Source organism: Rutilus rutilus, assembly GCF_951802725.1.
Source record: "Rutilus rutilus genome assembly, chromosome: 4".
Taxonomy (NCBI): domain Eukaryota; kingdom Metazoa; phylum Chordata; class Actinopteri; order Cypriniformes; family Leuciscidae; genus Rutilus; species Rutilus rutilus.
Genome location: NC_140212.1, coordinates 51,838,116 through 51,860,233, shown reverse-complemented (window position 1 = coordinate 51,860,233; position 22,118 = coordinate 51,838,116). Strand labels below are relative to the sequence as shown.

At 37.0% G+C, this 22,118-nt stretch overlaps 2 protein-coding genes across 2 annotated transcripts in view; both read right to left on the bottom strand.

Annotated features, from left to right (window-relative positions):
• The window catches only part of LOC311289101 (protein NLRC3-like), a gene marked incomplete at its 3' end in the record, with an annotated part of 42,110 nt that extends 23,848 nt beyond the window's left edge, over positions 1–18,262 (bottom strand). The window contains exons 1-5 of the mRNA XM_084406859.1: positions 18,025–18,262; positions 17,553–17,626; positions 17,078–17,428; positions 16,509–16,613; positions 12,418–14,203 (exon numbers count right to left, since the gene is read on the bottom strand). Coding sequence (XP_084262985.1) covers positions 12,418–14,203; positions 16,509–16,613; positions 17,078–17,428; positions 17,553–17,610 — 2,300 coding nt within the window. The 5' untranslated portion in view covers positions 17,611–17,626; positions 18,025–18,262. The remainder of the gene's footprint in view (positions 1–12,417; positions 14,204–16,508; positions 16,614–17,077; positions 17,429–17,552; positions 17,627–18,024) is intronic.
• Positions 1–22,118, bottom strand: part of LOC311289593 (protein NLRC3-like) — a 258,776-nt gene that overhangs the window by 46,893 nt on the left and 189,765 nt on the right. The window lies entirely within an intron of this gene.

The following is a 22,118-nucleotide window of genomic DNA, read 5'->3' as shown; positions in this document are numbered from 1 at the left end:
CTGATCAACTGAGCAGCGTATTCCAGCACATCTTTCAGATATCACTGAAGTGGAGTGTGGTACCCACTCTTTGGAAATCATCCATAGTGATTCCAGTTCCTAAAAAGATTAGCAAACCAGGGACATTAAACGATTTTAGGCCTGTTGCTTTAACTTCGTTAATTATGAAGGTATTTGAAAAAATTATTAAACATTTAGTGCAAACATCTATAGAGGAGAGATTAGATCCCCTGCAATTCGCTTATCAAACAGGGAGGGGAGTGGAAGACGCAAAGCTGTTTATCTTGAACAGCATATACAAGCACTTAGATAAACCAAAATCACATGCAAGGCTTCTGTTTGCAGATTTTTCATCAGCTTTTAATACAGTACAACCATATATTTTAATTAATAAGCTGTTAAGTGATTTCAACCTGCCTCATCAACTTGTTTCATGGATTTTAGATTTTTTAACCGCCAGAGAACAGAGGGTAGCAGTAAATGGCAATCTATCAGATCCCTTACTGCTCTCTACAGGACTACCTCAAGGGTGTGTCCTTTCACCCCTTTTCTTTATTATGTATACAAATGATTGTAGAAGTACCCAGGAGAACAGCTACCTGGTTAAATTTTCCGATGACACTGTGTTGCTGTCATTATTACAAAGTCCAGCATCGGATCATGGAAATGCTCTAAATGAATTCATCTCATGGTGTGATAACCATTGTTTAGAACTAAATGTATCTAAAACTAAAGAAATAATTATTGACTTCAGGAGAAATCGAGATAGTGTTTTTGAGAGCACTATACATAATGCAAAGGTTGAAATTGTCTCCTCATATAAATATTTGGGCACTGTCTTTGATGAACATCTTAGACTTGATCTTAACAGCGCTACCATCGCAAAGAAAGGGCAACAGAGAATTCACCTTCTTCGTAAATTAAATACTTTCTCCGTTTCGCCGGTCATTCTGTGCAGATTTTATCAGTCTTTTATTGAGAGTCTTTTAAATTTTTCTTTTATCTGCTGGTTTCATAATTTGAGCATCAAAGACAGGAATAGCCTGAATAACATTGTAAAGATCTGCTCTAAAATTATCGGCGAAAAACAGAGAGACTTAAATGTCTTTTGTAACCAGCAAATACTGCGGAAGGCAAAGAGCATCCTGGCTGCTCCTGGTCATGCTTTGGCAGGTGAATTCTCTCTGCTGCCTTCTGGGCGTCGTTACGCGCTCCCGGTATGTAAGACGAATCGTCATTCTAAATCTTTCATTCCTTATGCGATTAAACTTTTAAATTCCGCATAGAGTTCCTGGAGAAGGGAAAAATTGCACATGCTGACCAATACTGTGTACTGCTGTACGTTATGTGGGTGTGTGTGTGATGGACTGATGGACTTTGTTACTTGTGTGAATAATGCGTGTGATTTGTATTATTTATTGTTATTTACATGCTGCTCTTAATTAATTGCCCCTTGTGGGATCAATAAAGTTGATTGATTGATTGATTGATTGATTGACTCACTCGTTTCATTTAAGAATACCCAAAGTGCACACACATAAAGACATAACTTTGGAAAACCACTAGCCACAGTGGCTGGTGAGCAAAAAAGTTAATGTCAAGCCCTGCATACTGAATGAAACTGAACAAACAGATTAAGAGGTTTTATTGTTTTTAAGGATGCACTGACAGGGCCCTCTGACAAAGTTTTGCTTAGGGCCCCCAGAAGTCTAAGCCCAGCACTGGAAATACATGAATTCACATGTATTTGTGCTTGAATGGACACAGGCAAAAATATGTCAAAATTCCTGTCTCTGCGAGTGTCCTCAAAACACGTCACTTACAGATGTGGCCATTAAGAATGCACACTTTTACCCACAATATCATTCATGCAGAATGCTGCTGAATCCTGTCAGCACATTTTTTAGAATTTAAATAAATGTGTTCACAGAATATCCACCAGATGGCGCATGGAACAACATAGCCCAGACCAAATTGCAATGTGCAAATATTCGTCTTCGACCGATTGTTTAATATGCTTATAGATTATTACAGTACGTTGCATTTTTAAAATAGAATTAACATAATTATCAGTGTCTGATAAATTAACTGCAAATAATGTTGTCACTGTGGGAAAATCACACTAAAATAGGCCTATACGGTAGGCTGTCAACCGGAATGCCTATTACGAGTGGCGCTATGCATTGTTCTGAAGTCGGGTTTCATCCTGGTGTGGTGAATTAGTGTTCGACAAATGCGGTGGCTCGTTCATTTGGATTTATTTTTCTCATAACAGCTAAAATAACTTAATTGGCTACTCCGTAATTTTCCGGACATACATATAAGAGTAGAGTAGCCTACATCGTTCAAAACTGTAAACCTTTATTCATATTAGGCTAACAATAAAAGTTTGTCTGTCGTCTCTGTCTCCGGGAACTGCACGTCACAAAAATTAACCGAAAGCCACTTGCTTCAACTCAGTCAAGATACGAAATTAATCGGCTATGTCTAAAGCCTGATTATGTAATCCATTTGAAACCGAGAGGTACAGAGGGTCTACTCAAACATGTTTATCTATCATGTGAGCGCTTCCCAATGATGAAAGGACAAGGAAAGGGTGAAAATCTCGCTCTCATTAAATGTATGCAAAATGGCCCTTAATTAAATTGTAAAAACAGATCAAATAAATGTGTTTGTCAATGTTGCGATATTGTTTCATTTAAGTTCATAATTATTCTATAAATGCTATTTAGTTTAACAGCAGCACGAAGCACTGTGGTTCGAGATTTATTTGAATAAAAAAAAAAAATTTGTTCACAAATCGCACCCTTTTTGTAGGGATTCAAAGATCCCTGTGTAATTTAATATTGAGTTGAACATTTTGTTCATGACAACAAATGAACATGCATTTGAAGATTGTATTCAGTTTAGCTAATGTATAATGTTTAGTAATACACATTTATGACATAAATATACATGTAGCCTAAATTATTTAATTCCTTCATTATCAACTCTTTAATGCTAATGTCTAGAATAGCGATTTAAGTGTGAGTGTGAAACTTTGTTTTAAAGCTGCCGTCGGCAAAATTTTTTTGATCAAATTCAGTGAAATTGACACTATAATCCGACAGAACAACATAAATAAGGTGGTTTTAGAAAAAAACCCGAGCTTCTAACTCCACCTGGAGCGTGTTATTTTGTTTTGCAAAAGTCCACCGTCCCGGATCATCGGGTCCAATCAGCGCAGGGGGGTGTGAGATCTGACTGTCAATCACAGGTCGTGCACACGCCACAGGTCGTGTCATATTTGATAAGTTGTGCACGTGCACACGCCACTCACTCATGCAGACGCGCACGTTACAATATCATATGCACACGACACGCCTGAAGTTCGCCTGAAGATTGTACGAAGCGCGATGGCAGAGAGAAAATCTAATAACAAGCTTCCAATTCCTCGGTTATTGCTATCTATGGATAGATTAGCCAGGGCAGCCTACCTCCGAGTCCATGGTGTTGATCGATGCTGAAGAGATGGACGCATTCACAGAAAATCAGGTACACACGAATTGACGATGGGCGGGTGCTCGTTGGTAGTGGGGGAGGGGCATGAGAGTTGTAAACATTCAAAATTTTGGCTAAGTCAACCAATCTGCCAGACTTGCCGACGGCAGCTTTAAGTCAGTCTCAGACTCAGATAGCCTGTGGGGGGTTTGGAGAAGGCAGTTCAGTGGCTTTATCGTGGGGGTGCAGGACAATAGGTGTTAATGTTCTGTCTTTCATATGGAGAGTGTCGGATAGCCAGCCTGATGAGCAGGCAAAGGCAAAATTATTTTAAGGATACATCTCTCGATGTGTCCAAATGTAGGCCCTATATCTTATTAGATTATGAATATTGTAGTTTTATTTATTGTATTTAAAGGTTTTTCACACATAATTTCAATTTAAGTGTTCAATCCAGTTGTTTCAACTGGTTTTGTAGAGTTTTACAGTGTGTGAGCAGTGTGTGTGATACAGAGCTCTTTAATTCGCGATCGACAATAGAAATTTAAATGTCGCAAGAATATGATTCTGTTTCTTATTTTGCATTGCAAAGGGAATAAACTCTATCGATGCAACCCTGTTTTAAATAAATAAACTGTCCCGACACTTTATTTATACCTTGAAATGTGCGCTGGGTTTTCAAACTTAATTAATTTTCTTTTTCTTTTACATTTTCATTGTTTATTCTTTTTAATTGAAAGCAATACTGTATTGAAAGTATTTTTCTGATTTGTTCGATCTGTTTTGAAAAATGTCTTCCGTTGCTATGGCGGGGTATCACTGTCAGTCATCTCAATTTCGTGAATGATTCACAAAAAAAATTATTATTTAGCAGATTAAAGACGAGCTTCATAATCTTCATTTTCTGGTGCGATGGCTGACAATCTTCCTTCATCAGATGTGTCGTCTGTGCAGGAGTTATAATATAAACAGTTACATATTTAAGCATCAAGAACGGTAAAACATAAACACTGTCCGCTACACTGAGATTCGATCTCGGACCGCTTGAAGCTCCGCGAGGCTCATGTTGTTGCATTGACCACAGAGCTATCGTCTGAATGCTGTTAAGATACCGTCTTATGGTCTTGCAAAGCCTCATTGATGTAGCCTAATATTTTTCAATTGCAATGTTTTATGTTGAAAATGTTTTCATTATTAAATTTATTTTATTTAATTTCAGTAATTTCACTATTGTGATTATGAATTGTATTAGAAATTTTACATTTAGATGTGTTTTTTACTCTTAGATGTGTTTTTACTTTTAGAAGTGTACAACTTGTATTAACATCTGTCACTTTATTTTTTCCTCATGAGCATTTAGAGAAATATATTCATATAAGCTAAAGCACGTTATTAAAGATATGTAACCAAGTTTTAGAAATGCATAAGTTAAGACAAGCTTGAGTGACAAAATGTTTTGAGTTATAGGAGACTTAGTAGCAAAGAGACTAAGAGTACTCAAGTGACCTATTGTTGGTGAACTTCAAGTGTGAAAATATGTGCGCAGCTTCAGATAAAAATAACGATAGACAAAAGGTGTGAATTTTGAGCAGCAGCTAAAAACAGGAACTTGTATCTAGGCATGATATTGTTCTGTTTGGATATAATTTATGCAAGACAAAGATTTTGGACGAGATGCCTCCTTTTAAGGTAAACGAATGGTGAAGCCTAACCAGGATGTGTTTTGTGTATATAAGCTGGGCAAAAAGCAGAAGTCGGGGCCTTCCCATACCAGATGCGTTCTGTATGTGAATGTCTATTTCTTGCAAGAAATAAAGATCTTTATTAACCTTTGAGATGTCCTACTGTCTTACAATTATTATTTAAAGTTGAGAAAGAATTTCCACGACAGAATTCGTTCAATGTTTCATTTGAATTGATTTGCTACCAGCTTTCAATCGCTCTAAATGAGCCGAGGCGGCAGATTACGCAATAGAGAGAATAAGCTGACACTTTGCAAAGTCTGTGACTGTAGCGACTCTTAGCGGTAAGAGGCTGCAAATACACACCCGCAATTTACCGCTGCGGGAACGGGAATCTTTCAAATTTAAAGATGCGCGTGCCTGCAAAAAAGACAAAGTGCAGCAACAAGTTAGCCTAAAAATACACTGCCATTCAAAAGTTTTGGATCTGTAAGATTTTTAACTTTTTTAAAAGAAGTCTCTTCTGCTCACCAAGACTGCATTCAAATACAACAACAACAAAAAAACAGTAATACTGTGAAATATTATGACAATTTAAAAAAACTGTTTTCTATTTTAATATATTTTTAAAATGTATTCCTGTGATCAAAGCATAATTTGTCCATTCATTCAAAGCATTCATTTAGTGTTTTCAGCATCATTACTCAGGTCTTCGTGTCACATGATCCTTCAGAAATCACGTTAATATGCGGGTTTGATGCTCAAAAACATTCATTATTATAATCAACGTAGAAAACAGCATCTTTTGAACAGCATTTATAATAATGTAAATAACCGTTTTCAACTGCTAATAATCAGTTTTTTTCTTGATCATCAAATCATCATATTAGAATGATTTGTGAAGGATCATGTGACACTGAAGACTGGAGTAATGATGCTGGCAAATTCAGCTTTGATCACAGGAATAAATTACAGTTTACTATATATTCACATAATGTAATAATATTTCCCAATATTACTTTTTTTTGTTGTTGTTGTTGTATTTGTAATCAAATAAATGCAGCGTTGGTAAGCAGAAGAGACTTATTTAAAAACTTAAAAAATCTTACCGATCAACAACTTTTTAACGGCAGTGTATATCAGTATCCAATGCTGAAGCAAACATCAATCATGTATTATACAATAAGACTTGATCTTTCATGATGAATTTTGGTAAATGTGCTTTAAAAATGATCATAATTAGATGAGATGTCTTAAAAACAGGGTTTGTACGGTCATGAAACACCTGGAAAAGTCATGGAATTTTAAAATAACAGTTTCCAGGCCTGGAAAAGTTTTGGAAAAATAAATAAACACATAAAGTGATAGTATTGGTTAAATAAACTTTAAAAGGTGCTTAACATTCATTCGATCCATCCGACTGTGGCATTCAGTCAGATTTCGTTTTGCAGCGTTGAGCATTATAACCAATCACATGCCTTTCTGTTGAATGTGATCGGCCAATCAGAGGCATTCAGATTAGTCATCGCTGAAACGAAGAGTTTTGTTCATTGTGTGTGCGCTCTCTCTGTCTGAAGTCTGACTGAAACTCGTGAATTCTCCCGTCATGAACAACAAAGTGCAGATTCGATGTAAGAGATTCATGTCACAGTGTCGTCAGCTTCAGTGATTTTAACAGGAGTGTTTGTGAGAGTGCTTAAACTAGCGCTTGGTCACATTCTGCTCCCTTTCTGGATACAGTTAATGTTAATATAATGTTAATATTTATTCATCAGGCTGATAAGATTAGGTAAAGTCTTCATTTTCTAATGCGTAAAAAGCATTAAAATAATTATTATATGGTTCTAATGTTTTATATGTGTAGCCAGTTTCTCCAAACACAATATTTTTTTATGTAGGCTATCTATTAATCAACATTAATAATCATTATTACAATATCAAGTGATATCAAATATTATATTTGTGATAATATCTTAGTTTTTCATCTTTTGAGAGGTAATTCAAATATTCACGGCTTGAAACAGAATGAAAATTGACCGGGTTGTGCTGCGTCATACGGAGAAGCCATTCCACCAATTCGGCCCATATTGGTTTGCCCTCCAGGCCAGCGCACAGGTCACGTGACTGACAACTATGAACAGACTGAGTGGGCGCTTAGTAGAAGAAAGGAAAATACATAGATAAGTTGTTCTGAGAGAAACGAAAAAATAAGAAATTCGTGTCCGTGAACACTTATCAATACAACATCAATAAATACATTTCATGACTGTGGCACAAACTGCCTTGAGATCAGGCTGAAATATTAGGCAGAGACTTCTGCATTATCTTAAAAACTTTGTTCATTGTATTCGTTGTATTTCTATATGTTGATGAATAGTATGTTAATATAATATGATAACAATAAATATACAAGGTAACACATAAAAGTTACAGGTGAACCTCACAGTTGCAAAAATTTCAATTTGTAAATGTAGGCGAAAGTATAGCCCTCGAAATTCTGGGTTCAGAAAACTTGCAAAATCGGTTAATCTTAAACTACACTGAATGCCTTGTGAAAGAAAGGTGAGATGGATGTTCACACACATCAAACAAAAACTATCCCTTTCTTCTGTTAACCTCACGAGGACGCCGACACACTGAATCGTTCTTTGTTTAAATTAGTTCAAAGTAACTGTTCGATTTAATGTTATTACAGTGACAAACAATTAAAAGATCATTTAAAAGAATGAATACTCAGGCTTGCATGTAGATAAATGTAGTAGCTAAAAGTACAGGGTAATGCCACAAAACACAAAACAATCTGTAGTGTACGCCTACATGTATGACCACTTTCAAAAAATAAAAGCTTTATTGACATGACCATTTTATCGTTTTTTGTGTTCATTGAGTTAAACTAAAACCTTTTTATTTCTATTTATTTAGTTTTGCTGGGAAAATAAATATTAGACAGATTCTTCTTCAAAAAAGCTGAAATATAGCCCTCATTCACTTAAATATTACAGATTAAAAAACAAAAGAAAACGTGCTGAGTTTCAGTTCAGTGTGTCGTGCTTCAAAGGAAACAGAGACAAAGTTATGTATGTATGACCATAAATTACAGAGTAAGAGTTTACTCTCTTGGAAGGAAAAATAAATAGTGGTCGCGCCGCTGCCTCACACGCACACAGCAAAAGTTCTTGAATTGGTAAAATACAGTCAACCGAACATATAAGACTTTACAATTTGAATAGTCTGTATTTCTGTGACGTTTAGAATGACTACCGCCTCACTGCTGTTATTAGCCTGACGTCGTCATACTCAAATTCTAGTCAGAATGGCCCTCATTTATCAAAAGTGCGTACACCAAATTTCCAGCGTACACCTGGCGTACACCCAAAACCACGGTGACTTTGAGATTTATCAATATGGACGTTGACGTACGGCACGCTCAAATCCTACACCAGCTCAGGAGGTGGTGTACGCACGTTTTGAGTGCGGGAGTGCGCAGAAAAACAATTCCTAACACTACAAAACGCACTGACAAACTAAAAGATATGATATATTATGACCCACTGTAAAAAAACCAACAACATAGTACTTATAAACTTCAGTGTTTATTTTTGTGCAACATGGACTTCAATGTTTCATTTGTGTGACTTTACCAAAGCATTTGAATTGTAGGCATATGTATTCCTTAAGTTGCGAGGCTGTGCGCTTTACCTGACGTTTCAAGCCTTGTTTATACTTTCGCCTGGCTCCGCAGCGCTAGTCTCCACAGACTGCGCGCGCACCTCCCCAAACGGACGAGGCGTTTATACTCGACGCGCTCGCCGTTGTACTATTCTTTGAAACGATGGTTAGGCCAGGGTTAGGCCCGGCAGGTGTGCACGGACTGGGTTTAGTAATGAAAGGCTTTCAATGACCAAAAAAATAATTCGGACTGACAAAATAATAAAAATGACATTCTTCTTCTTTTAAATAATAATAATAATAATACAAATAATAATAATAACGACATTCTTCTTCTAAATAACAATAAGCTTCATTAATAATAAAAATCTAGAAATCAATTTTGTTTCTTTCCACTTCCCTGGTTTCGCTTTCTCTTTCTCAAAGAAGTTTCTCTTCTTTGCCGTCTTCCGTGTGTCCATGGCGTAAAATGAGGGCGTGGGGTAAGCGGAGACTTGAATATATAGGGGCGTGTTATTCTAATGACGATCGTTTTCAGCCGCGGCATTTATCAAGCGCAGGTATTGCGTACACCTGTATTTCAAAGGTACGCACAGCTTCATAAATCAGGCGATGAGAGGAGTGTAAGCATAATCTTACGCCAATATATACGCCCGTTTCTACGCAAGAATGATAAATGAGGGCCAATGTGAGTCTGATACTGCTCCATTGAGCTTTGATTATGGGGCGTGTTTCAACCGAACCAGGAAGGAAAATGCCTCTGCACTTAATTGGATAGTCAACGGCTCTGCCTACAACCAATCAGAGCAACGGAGTAAGTGACGTATGTTTTTCATTCATGTTTACAATCGACAAATGCCTTGATCGCGGTTCTCTGTTCCTCTTTTAAAATGAATGCGCTGTCGATATCTTCTATAACAGATGTGATGGCGGAATCTACACATAATGTTTTATAAACAAAGTTCGAGAGGAGCACATTCAAATAATCAATCCAATCAACTTCAAACAATTGCCGTCTACGGTCTACACCCTATCAGCATGAGAGGAAGCATATATTTATTCACTGTCAACTCACCTAACATTCCTTGACAGTTTTCAGCATCCCTCCACTCACTCTCATGTCCGGAGCCTCTCCTCGGACAGCACGCCAAATATGCATTTATTCTATCTGACTTATTTGTAACTCGTGATTCGTGAAATCTCAATCCTCCAGCGGCAGTCATCTTTGTTGTAAACGAATTCAACCCAAGCGCTCGTTGGTGACGTGGATGATTACGTTACGTTCCTCATCTGTCCATCATCGTATAAAGCCCGCCCTGACAATTTGATTGGTCCGAACTATTTTTGTTCGGGCATAATAGCTCCTCAACGGATTGAGTCCAGACCAAACTTCCCGACCTAAAAATTTTGTGGGTGGGGCTAAGTTCGGCTGGCATCCAGGCTATGCTGTTATATGGGAAAGATGATATTTTACGTCAATAATGCCAGTGAAGTACAAAGTTTATAGCCCAATGAGAAATAAATTAAATTAATTTATTTCTTATTAAGCCTAGTTTTATTTTAAATAAATAAACCTGAATAGGCTATATATCCATAGAAGCTGGCATGGTGTTACATAAGAAAGGAGAGATATTATATTATAGCCTAAATATTATTAATATTATTATTATAAACTAGGCTACATTTACTTTTTTTTTTACAATAATAATACAGAAGGAACGCAAGAACAGAAACGTTCCTGATTCTGCTCGGAGTGAACCAATGGAAGTTATGTTTAAAAAAAGGTTACAATAGCTGAAGTATGATAAAATGGATAAAAATGTTTTACTTACTGTATAGAATAAAACAATGATAAATACACCAGCACCACCTAGAAATACAATTTGCCCAAAGCCAGTCTAAAGAAGTTATATTTCATGTCTGAGGATGATCCAACAAATTCTGAGATTCCTCCGAGGATTTTCCTCTGACTATTCCCTTAAAAACAGTCAATTACAGCCACAAAGTGACCCTTGGTAAGAAAATGATCAGAGGACTTGAGAAAGTGTCACGTTTTGTCATTGTCATGTTTCTGTGTCTTGTCATGTGATTCCCTGTTTGTCATGTGATCCTGCCATGTGTCTTGTCATTGGTTAAAGCGAGCAAGTTTTACATTAACATTAACATTTAATCATTTAGCAGACGCTTTTATCCAGAGCATCTTCTAAATGAGAACAATAAAAGCAATCGAACCAACAAGAGAGCAACAGTTTGTAAGTGCTGTGTCCCAGTTAGTCTAGCAAAGTGCAAGTTTGTTTTATTTTTAATAGAGAAACAATAGAAAGCACAGAATAAAGTAATTAAGTGCTAGTATTAATGGGTCAATTGTTGATGAACAAGATACATCTTTTCTTGAAAATGACTCCAGATTCAGCTTGAGTTGGGCAGGTCATTCCACCAGCTTGGAACAGTCCAGGTAAAGGTCTGTGAAAGTGATTTCGACTCTTTGGGATGGCACGTCAAGGCACCGTTCACCCGAAAGCTTCTGGAGGGCGCATAAGTCTGAAGTAGTGAGTTTAGGTATAGGGGTGCAGAGCCAGTGGTTGTTCTGTAGGCAAACATCAGTGTCTTGAAGTTAATGCGAGCAGCTGTTGATAGCCAGTGCAAACTGATGAAGAGAGGCGTGACGGGCCATCTGTTCGGCTAGTTAAAGACAATGCTTAACGTTGCTTAATTAATTACAATGTAATTAACTAAAATTTAAATAAAGACTTAATATACACCTTGTTAATAAATTATACTATTTACAGACATGCAGATGCAGACACATTAAGCATTTTCTTTATAACAGCTTTCCATGCGGAAGAAAACAACATAAACATTGTGTCTTTCCACTCGGTTTACGGTGTCGTCGTCATAGGAGTAGTTGGTGTTGATGACAAGAAAATGTGCGAGATAATATTTTTCCCTGGTTGTTGTTTTAGTACATAACGCCACGTAGAGCATTTTAAAATGTCCCAGTGACATGGTTTTACCGCATTGCTTTTAATGAGAATTGAGAAACATTTCATGTCAAACCTCCACGTAGGGCATGATTATTTTGAGTATAATTTGGTCATGACATTTGTTATATTGGAGTATTTTAACCGCCAGCTACATCTCACATAGGCTATTGCCTCCTGAACCTTTACAATTTCTCAATGTAAACAATATATAACACATAACAGCCAAACAAAAAAATTCACAGTAATTTAAATGTCATTTTGACCTTTATTCATATAAAAAGAGGGAAGATAATAATGTGTTTAAACGCTAAACAAGAGGCTAAGATTTATTTTATTTATTTTTTCATGATATTTCTTTAGGAGGCACTGTCTACCTCGTCTGTTTAGAGGAAACACCACTGGTTCATTCATACTACAGTTCACACAGGGGAAAGAGTCTGCAAGTCATAGTTATGAGACACCTTTTCATACACACTTTTGAACACAGTGAATCAGCGAATGTGAAAGTAAAACCTGAGTATGTTGAGTTGACAGTGTGAACAACAAGATATTTCCAACTGTATGTTAACTTTTAATTGTTGTGTAATTGTGTAATTACTCACAGGGCTTTTCTGCAGCATCTCACAGCCGGAACGAGTCTCTTGTAGTCTGCTGGTGATGAAGTGAACCTCTTTGGGTTGAGCTCGTCCAGCACCTTCTCTGACATCAGCAGTGTGTAGGCCAGCACTGTGCACATCGAAGAGGAGAGTCCCCTTCCTGGATGATCATCTGGACTGAGGTGTCTCTGGATTTCCTCATATAATGAATTATCTTTGAGCTCAAGTAAGCAGTAAAATAGGTTGACTGAAACTTCATCTGAGATGTTCCGCTGTAGTCTTTCTTTAATGTATTCAGTTGTTTGTCTGATGCTCTCTGTGGTGTCTTCAGTGTCTGTGGTGTCTTCAGTGTCTGTGAGCAGGCCTTTGAGCAGTTCCTGACTGGATTCCAGTGAAATGCCCATCAGAAACCGCAGGAAGAGGTCCAGATGTCCTCTCTTACTCTTCATGGCTTTACCAACAGCCTTTTGCAGTAGCTCATGTAATGTGATATCTTCTTTGGGTTTATTGAAGAAAAACTGAAGCTCCTGCATGTTCTTGTTCAGGTAACAGAGGAACACATGCACTGCAGCAAGAAACTCTTGAACACTCAGATGCACAAAGCAGAAGATCTTTGACTCATGAAGTCCATCTTCCTTCTTAAAGATCTCAGCGATCATTCCTGTGAACTCTGTCTCTGTACTCACATCAATACCACATGATTTCAGATCTTTCTCATAGAACACAACGCTATCCTTCTTCAGCTGTTCAAACGCTAGCTTGGCCAACTTTAATATCATATCTCTATTTGATTGTAAGAGTGTTTCACAATCTCTCTCTTCTTCTTCATCGTACTTCTGGTTCTTCATGTTCATCTGTATCAGCAGGAAGTGAATGTACATTTCAGTGAGTGTTGTGCTGATGTTCTCTATGATGATATTCTGAAGGACTGTGGCCGTGATCCAGCAGAACACGGGAATGTGGCACATGATGTAGAGACTACGAGATGTCTTAATGTGCGAGATGATTCTGGAGGCCACACTCTCATCTGTGAATCTCTTTCTGAAGTATTCCTCCTTCTGCTGGTCAGTGAATCCTCGCACCTCTGTGATCAAACCCACATGCTGAGGAGGGATCTGATTGGCTGCTGCTGGTCGTGAGGTCACCCAGACGAGAGCTGACGGAAGCAGAGTCCCTTTGACCAGACTTGTAAACAGCACGTCTACTGATGATTCTTTCTTAACATTGGTTAATGATCTATTTTTAAAATTCAAAGGCAACTGACTCTCGTCAAGTCCATCAAATATAAATGCTAGCTTGCATTCCTTATATAACTTTGATTTCTCCAGGTCCTTCAGGTCCTCGAGTTCAGGATAAAACTCCAGCAGAAGCTCATGGAGACTAAACGCTTTATTTTCCATCAAGTTAATCTGTCTGAATTGAAGCATGAAAACACAGTCTATATTCTGATTGGCTTTTCCTTCTGCCCAGTCCAGGATGAACTTCTGCACAGAGACAGTTTTTCCAACGCCAGCGATGCCCTTTGTCAGCACAATCTTTTCCTTTTCCTCCAATTCAGTAAAAATATCATTGCATTTGATTGGTTTGTCCTGTGTTTGTTTGTTCTTGAAAGCATCATCCATCTTCAGAACCTCATGTTCCTGATTGACATCTGCCATATCTCCCTCTGTGATGAACAGTTCTGTGTAAACAGCTTTGAGATCTGCTTTATTTTCCTTTTTGCCCTCAAATATACGTTCTGCTTTCTTCTTCATGTTGGCTTTGTGGTTTTCCAAAAACTTCTGCAAATTCTCTGTAATTAAAAATAATGTAAGCAATTTAAATTACAGGAAAAAAGAGTTGTATTTTTAAGCCACACTTTTTATTAGGTGCCTTTACTATGTACTAACATTTAACACAAGACTATGGATTTACTGTGACTACACTTTGTTCTGGATGATTCCAACATTTCCTGCTAATGAGATGAGTTATGGGTTAGGATTATATGGGTTAGCGTTAGCTTTTGGGTCAATGGTTGAATGCTTGATTCTGGTTGGCTGACAAACTTTCTAAGGTGTGCAATTATTTTCCAGGAAATACACAGCTAAAGTAGTTCCAGGCAGGTCTAGACACATTGCTTAAGACACATTGACACTTACATTGCTTAAAGCACAACGTTTTTTTCACTATCACGTTTTTTTTCGTGTTTTGTTTTCCAGCTCATCTAGTGTGTTATCATGCTGTTCAACAGATGCCGTTATTGTAACGGTCACCAGCTGGAGTGCCCTTGAGAGCCACCAGAGGGCACTCCACGTCAGACTCTCACGTTCACTCTCAGACTACATTTCCCATACTCACTGCCCGGACTCATCATCTCTGATCACTCATCATATTCACCTGTACCTCATTATCACTGATTGCATTCACCTGTGTCCCATCACCCTGTTAGGCCGGTGATACACTGGATGCGTGGCGTTAGCGTGGCGTTTCTGTTGTGTGTCAGCTGCGTCGCGTTTTCTGTGTCTTTACACACCAGAACCGTGGTTGGAACCAGGACTTGATTGTTTAAAAAATAAAATGACATGAAATATATGTATAGACAAAAATAATGGGATATATAAAGCCTACTGATAAAGGACACCGTTAACAGTATTGACGGCAAAATAGACTATGTTTGACAGGTGCAATATTTGAAAATCAATATTTATTTATTTATTTATTTATTTTAAATTACATTTATATCTGAATTTATGTCAACCTATAGACTTTCAAACATCAAAATGTCATTAATTAATATGTATTTATGTACAAAATGGCATAAAAACATATTTTCCCATTCTATTTTGCCTGGAAACGCTTCCAACGCGCTTGCGTGTCGCTTGAAAAATAGGCGTCGGTTCTATTTCTAGCATGCATGTCTCACGCAGGCAGTGTGCAAGCTCTAACCTGTTAACATGGGAGCCGAATTAAAAACGGACACGCCACGCAGCTGAGACGCTTACGCCACGCATCCAGTGTGTCACCGGCCTTACAGATCAGAATTAAATGATTAATCCATGAAAATGTTAATCCGGCTTTGCTCTGTGAAGGCGCGCGCGCTTCTCCAGTGTAGTACACATAAATGGACACAGCGACCCCATAGACTTCAACAGAGAAAAGTGAAGTCAATTAGAAGCACTCACTTCCTGGGCTGAGCTGTACTGCGCAGACTCAAACTGAGTTTGGTGACGTAGAGCAACCTGTCTGTCAGCTGTAAGCGCTCTAGTAGCTGTGCCAACAGAAATCTGAATCATTCCCTTACGAATCTCGCAGAGACGGAGAGCGTGAGTAGGAGCTTTCCATATGTTAAGATCAGGAGCAACTTTTGCTAAGTATTCTGATTCATTATTTTGTCATTTTGCCTCCACGTCCCCCCGATTGCCTGCGAGCTTCTCCTCCTGTCTATACGGTAGTTTGCGTGGTTATGACGCAATTGTTAGCCTATTTTTACAAAAACCGCTTATACGGGGCCATATAGTGTAAGATACAAGGTAATGGAGCCTTTTATACATTGTCGTGTTTCTTTAGAAATAAACGATGGACAAATGGAGTCTTTAAACGCCTCAGATGTAAAGTTATTCGCTGTCAAAGTGACGTGTTATAAAATAACAATAAAACAAGACCTTTGGATAAGTCCCTTGATCTCATCCAGTGTTCAATCCTTTATCAAAAGTGTTACATTATTAACACACTTAAACTTTACATTACCACCACTGTGAAACTACAGCAAGAGTTCCAACAGCAATCAGTTATAATTAGTAGTTTATAATTTTGTAGTCAACAAAAAAATTAGCAAAAAAACAAGCAAACACAGAAAATGGTAAGACAATTCAGCTGAATAATCAATGCATGCTGGGAGTTTTGTAGTATGCTGGCACCCAGCATGCATTGTGACATTTTGATTGTCACCATTGTTGAGATTTATGTGCTGAATGTTGATGTCTGTGTGTGTTTCAGTTATGCAGATGTTCATAAATAGAAATTAGTTAAAAAAAATATATATATATATATATATATCTCCAGTCTGCCTTATTTATTTTCACAAAACATATAAAATAGCAAGAAAACAAGAACTGTACCTCTGTTTTTAAGAGCAAACACAGTTATGAGTATTCCAGCAATCACGAGCACAACTGTAACTGAAATCAGGATGACTGAAGTCTTCCAAGAAATAAACATATTTTCTGCAAAACAAATCAGCAAATAAGCACAGTGTAAATCAAACTTATGGGTAACACTTTATTTTGATAGTCCACTTTAGACATTCTAACTATAAGTAACTTTGCAACTACATGTCAACTAACTGTCACTAGAGTATTTGTATTGTTTGTTCTTTACTGTCATTGTAACGAATAATGTTGTTTTTATACTTATTTCGGTTATTGTTTTTGTTTACAACACTTGCAATGCGAAACGCAACTGCGATCGCTTGGACTGGGCAAATGTCTATTGTCCATTTATGGATTTATTTATACAGTCTACTAATACTCTAATGAGAGTTAGTTGACATGTTGAAAACTTATAGTTAGTAGAATGTCTAAAGTGGACTACGAAATAAAGTGTAACCAACATGCTGTTGTTATTTTGGCTTTTTTTGAGTTAGTTTGTTCTGTGAAAAGAGCATGCTAGTTTTCACTGGTTTCCTCACCTTCAACTCTGACATCAACAGTGGCATCATCATACCAGGATTCAGACTGAATTAAACACTTATAACGTCCTTCATCAGAGACTTGGACTGTTGAGAGTTTGAGTGATGCGTTTCCTCTCTGTAGTTCTTGATGGATCAGTTTTGTTCTTCCTCTGTAAGACTGAATCTGATCTGTGTTTCTGTCTTCATGATCATAATAGAGATGCACTGGTGAGTCTTGTAGATCAAGTCTAAACCACTCCACTTTCATGTCCACAACACTGATGTTGGGTTTGACTGAACAGGGCAGAATCACGTCTTCACCAGATACAGCAATTACAGGATCTGCAGGTCCCACCACTGTATACTGCTCTGTTACAAGAGAAAGAGCAGATCTGAACTACACATCCTAAAGGGTCTTTACTCTAATGTTGTTCCAGACGAACATTACTGTGCAATAAATATAAAGTATTATTCACAATGATGAATAAATTACCTGATCTTGAATCTGTAATTCCACTAACAAGCAGGAGAGTCAAACAAATTAACTTCATCTCTGAGACACAGATGCTAAAAATAAAATATGAAAAAAAAGAGAGAAAACATTACAGAAAACTGTCAGCCTACATGCTTTTTGCTTAAACTTCTGTTAAAAAGCGAGATACACATTTACAATCACTTTCTGTTCAAAGTTAAACCGGTTAAACGGGTCCAGACAAAACAGGATATAAATACACAATGTGTATCTACATGTAGTACAAATAAATACATATAAACATGTTGAAGGTTGTTGAATCAGGATTTCATTTTCAAAAATGCAAATATATCTATAATTTTGTTTCAAAAACCTTTCATATATTTACAAGATTAAGTATTACATGCATTAAACCTGTGTTCAACAAACATGGTCCTCAAGTCACTCATGTCAGACTTCAGGTAAATGTGTTTCCGATTCTTCCATGACTTACCTTCAACTCAACATTCACTGTGTTCTCAAGAGTGTCTTAATAAATTTTGTCCATATGAAAGTTTAGTATGATCGTAAGGAGATCCTTCCTGGTTTATTACCACTTTCTTGTGTAACCGAACAGTTGAACAGACACAGTCCCTCCCATCCTTCAGGTTGATAAACCTGTTGCAGTTTCTTCTGTCACACAGACTGACACTCCTCACTTTATTCTGATTTGAAATATGGCAGACATGTTAATTAAAAGAAAATGCAAACACAAATGTGGATGATGACACAATATACGCAATCCACAAATATAAGGAGAACTGTGACTCCACTACTGACAATATACCAGAAATAAATGTCAAAATACAGTTTATCACATGTAATATTTATTCTGGAAAAAAACAAACATCAAAAACATAATTATAATATAAATCTCATATAACATTTCATGTAAATAATAAAAATAAAAAATAAAAGAAGTTTGAGAAGTTTGTTGGCCACGTTCACTGTCTTGCATGCCTTGCAGCTTTCGGATGGGATTACTGGTCCTTCTCATGAGGGACCAAGTATTTCATTCGGGCCTCCAGGGGAGGATTAGAAGTCAATCGCTGCATCGGAGAGAGGGCTGTTACGCTCTGGAAATGAAGATGAAGCTGAGTTCCCACTGTAATGGTTTTTTTGTTTTGTTTTACTTGGATCCCCATTAGCTTCAGCATAAGCTAAAAGCTATTCTTCCTGGGGTCCTACAATCAACCATGTGACAATACAATTTATGACATCACATTACACACCATACGCACAAGACATTACACAACATTTGAAAATATATATTGTACAATTAATGCCATTAATCACGAAAATAATAAATAAATAATAAAACAATAAAATGTCGCTGCTCTGAATAGATCTATATTCAAAAGTAAGATAACTAAGAACCCTATAACAATATCTCCTTAATTTAAATTAATGTTAATTATTTAAATTTTTTGAAGGTAATATTTCTTAAGTGATGTTTTGAAACCATACCGAGTATTTTGTTGTTTAATAATATTTGGGAGAGAGTTCCATTCACACATCGCTCTGTACCTGACTGAACGTTGAATTGATTTGGTTTTCACTATAGGTAAAATAAAACTTCCTCCTACTGCATGCCTCGTTGGATAATGATGTATATCAGTACTAAAGGATAGTTTTGTATATAAAATAAAAGGTGTTTTGTTTCTTGTAACATTATATAAAAATACCATTAGTGAATACACCAATCTATTTTTAACTTTAAACCATGAGAGGCGTTCATGCATTTTGTCAACATTTGATCTAAACCCACATGAGAGAGCCACACGTGCAGCTTTATTCTGATTCACTTGTAGTTTTTTTTATATTAGTTGATGAAGTATTGGACCAAACCACAGAGCAGTAATCAAGGTGTGAAAAAAACAAAGCATGAAGTACTTGTTTAACGATCTGTGGTGTAAAATGTTTTGCACACCTTTTAATGACAGACAAAGTATTGCCCATTTTAGTCAATGGTTTCTGAACATGTCTGTCCCAACACAATCTATTATCAATCCAAAAGTTTATCCTCTTCTCTTTGCTCAACAGAATTTTGCTCTATGCTGAGTTCAAGTTTCGGTTTGGAAAGTAAAGAAAAAGGAGTTCCAACCACTAAACTATACATTGAGAATCCAACCCAGTCTCACGGCAGTTCGTGAAATGGTCACGTAATTTAATCTATTGATTCGTGACTCGGGCATGTTTATTTCGTAATAGACCACGACTTACTGTTAAAAAAACTGGAATATTATGTTTTTTCACGAACCGCATTATTATGGATGGAAAGTTATTTGTCAGACAGAAGACAATTGGTTTACTTTAATGGAAGCTTTTCAAAGGTAAGGGTTGTGGAACATGGCGTGCCTCAAGGAAGTTGTCTTGGGCCACTCCTCTACACAATCTTTACCAATGACCTTCCATCTGTTTTAGATAAGGCAAGCATTTCAATGTTTGCTGATGATTCCACTATATATTTAGCAGGAACTGATATTGGTGATTTAAATACAAAACTACAAAGAGAGCTACAGTTAGTAGTGGACTGGATAAGGAGTAACAAACTGATTCTCCAACCCAGTCTCACGGCAGTTCGTGAAATGGTCACGTAATTTAATCTATTGATTCGTGACTCGGGCACGTTTATTTCGTTATTTTCGTAATGCCAGCACGTTTTTTTAAACTAATGTATTTCAATGGGAAGCATCTTTCGTGATCACAGCACGATTTTTTCTCCCTGTCGGGCTGCAGCAGATCAGCTGTTTAATCAACATTTATTCACAAGATCTTATCATGGTTTATGTATATATTTTTTTTAATGTTATTATTTCGATCTAACTGCCAGGGAAGCTGGATTGCTTTGCTGTTTATTGATATTTTTAAAATTATATTTTATCAGTAGGAAATCGCGCTGAAGAAGTCTCGTTCCGAACACATCGCGATATTTGGCATCAATTCACGTGTGTCAGATCATGTTGGTAAGTTGTAAATACGCTGTCCTAACAATGTGTGATATAATGTCTTTTCTGTTTGTCCATATTAATCATATTAGCTCACGTTCAGTCACTGCATTATATCTGTCATCTCCATGGAGGCTTTGCGTTTGATTGCTTTCTAATTCAAAACAGAGTGATTAAACACCGTCTGTCACGTGACGTGCTATATAGACCTATAGACCTTTAATCAGTTAATCATATTCATATCAGATTAAAAGTAGTACAATTAGTTCCAAAGTTGTATTTGTAGTAGAAGCACAGTAAAAACAACACTTACCATGCTTTTACCACATTAACATTAGTTTTAATGTGATACTTATTGTAAATGCACAGTAACCACAACACTTACCATGCTTTAAACCTCAGTAACCTCAGTTTTACTGATTGGTGTAGTAAAGGACAGTAATCACAAAACTTACCATGCTTTTACACCAGTATTGATAGTTTTAAAGTGATATTTGTTGTAAATGCATATTAACCACAACACTTGCCATGCTTTTAATGCTTTATAATGTAACATCCAATATTTGTAAGGTAAATCAGTACTTTTTCCTTTAAATAATCCTATATATTATACATAATGATATTTTCTTTTCTCTTTTTTCAGCCGAAAAGACCAAAAGGACCTTTCGGACTCAGTCAGCCCATTATTGTTGGAGGAGAAGTAAACGGAGGAGACGGACAGCTGCAAAGGCAAACATTCACGATGGTATGTATGTGTTGGTTTTAACCCTAAATCAAACATTTTATCAAGCATTTGTTGTTTCTTAAACCTTTTCTCACAAAACCCATAGCCCCATCAGTACAAACATAGTCTGAAAGTCTTAATACTTCACAAGATTTAACAGGTTGTCAATTTCGTACGATACTCGTACATATTTGTATACTACTCGTACACAATCTTGCAGCTTTTACTCCTAGTGCTGTCATTGGCTACTGCCTCAATTCCTGTACATATTTATCGCGATATTTGTAAATCAGTTGCGCCACTTCTTGGAAAGTTGTCGGATGTCCCACACACTGTCAGAAAGTTGATATTAATTGCATTGTATTTATTACAAATTGGTCCCCGTCTGTTTATGTTCCAGTGATACATGATGTCTCTCCACACCTCATAACCTACCTCTGTTTGCAAGAGTGGAAAAGCTTATCTGACTTGTCACATGACATCAGATACTCGATTATTTTGTCATAATCAGATCAGTTACACTGCTGATAACTGTCCCGTTTGCATGTAAATCATTTTCATATGATTATTGCTTGCTATTAAAGACATACTTTTATTCATAGAATGCCCACATATCAGTGAACTTATTACATGAAAATGCTTTTAACATTTAATTATGCAACACTCTTTACAGAAAAATATCCCACAGTTATGGATAAACTCACAACATCATCATCAAGTGCTGTGCTGGGCACATTGGTCAACAAGTGTCCTCCAACGTATTCGATCCGTGGCCAAGTTCTTCACATCTTCCCATGGGACACTGACATTCTTCAGGTCTTCGTGAAACATCTGTCTCTGTGTCTTCCTTGGTCTTCCCTGTCTCCTGCATCCTCC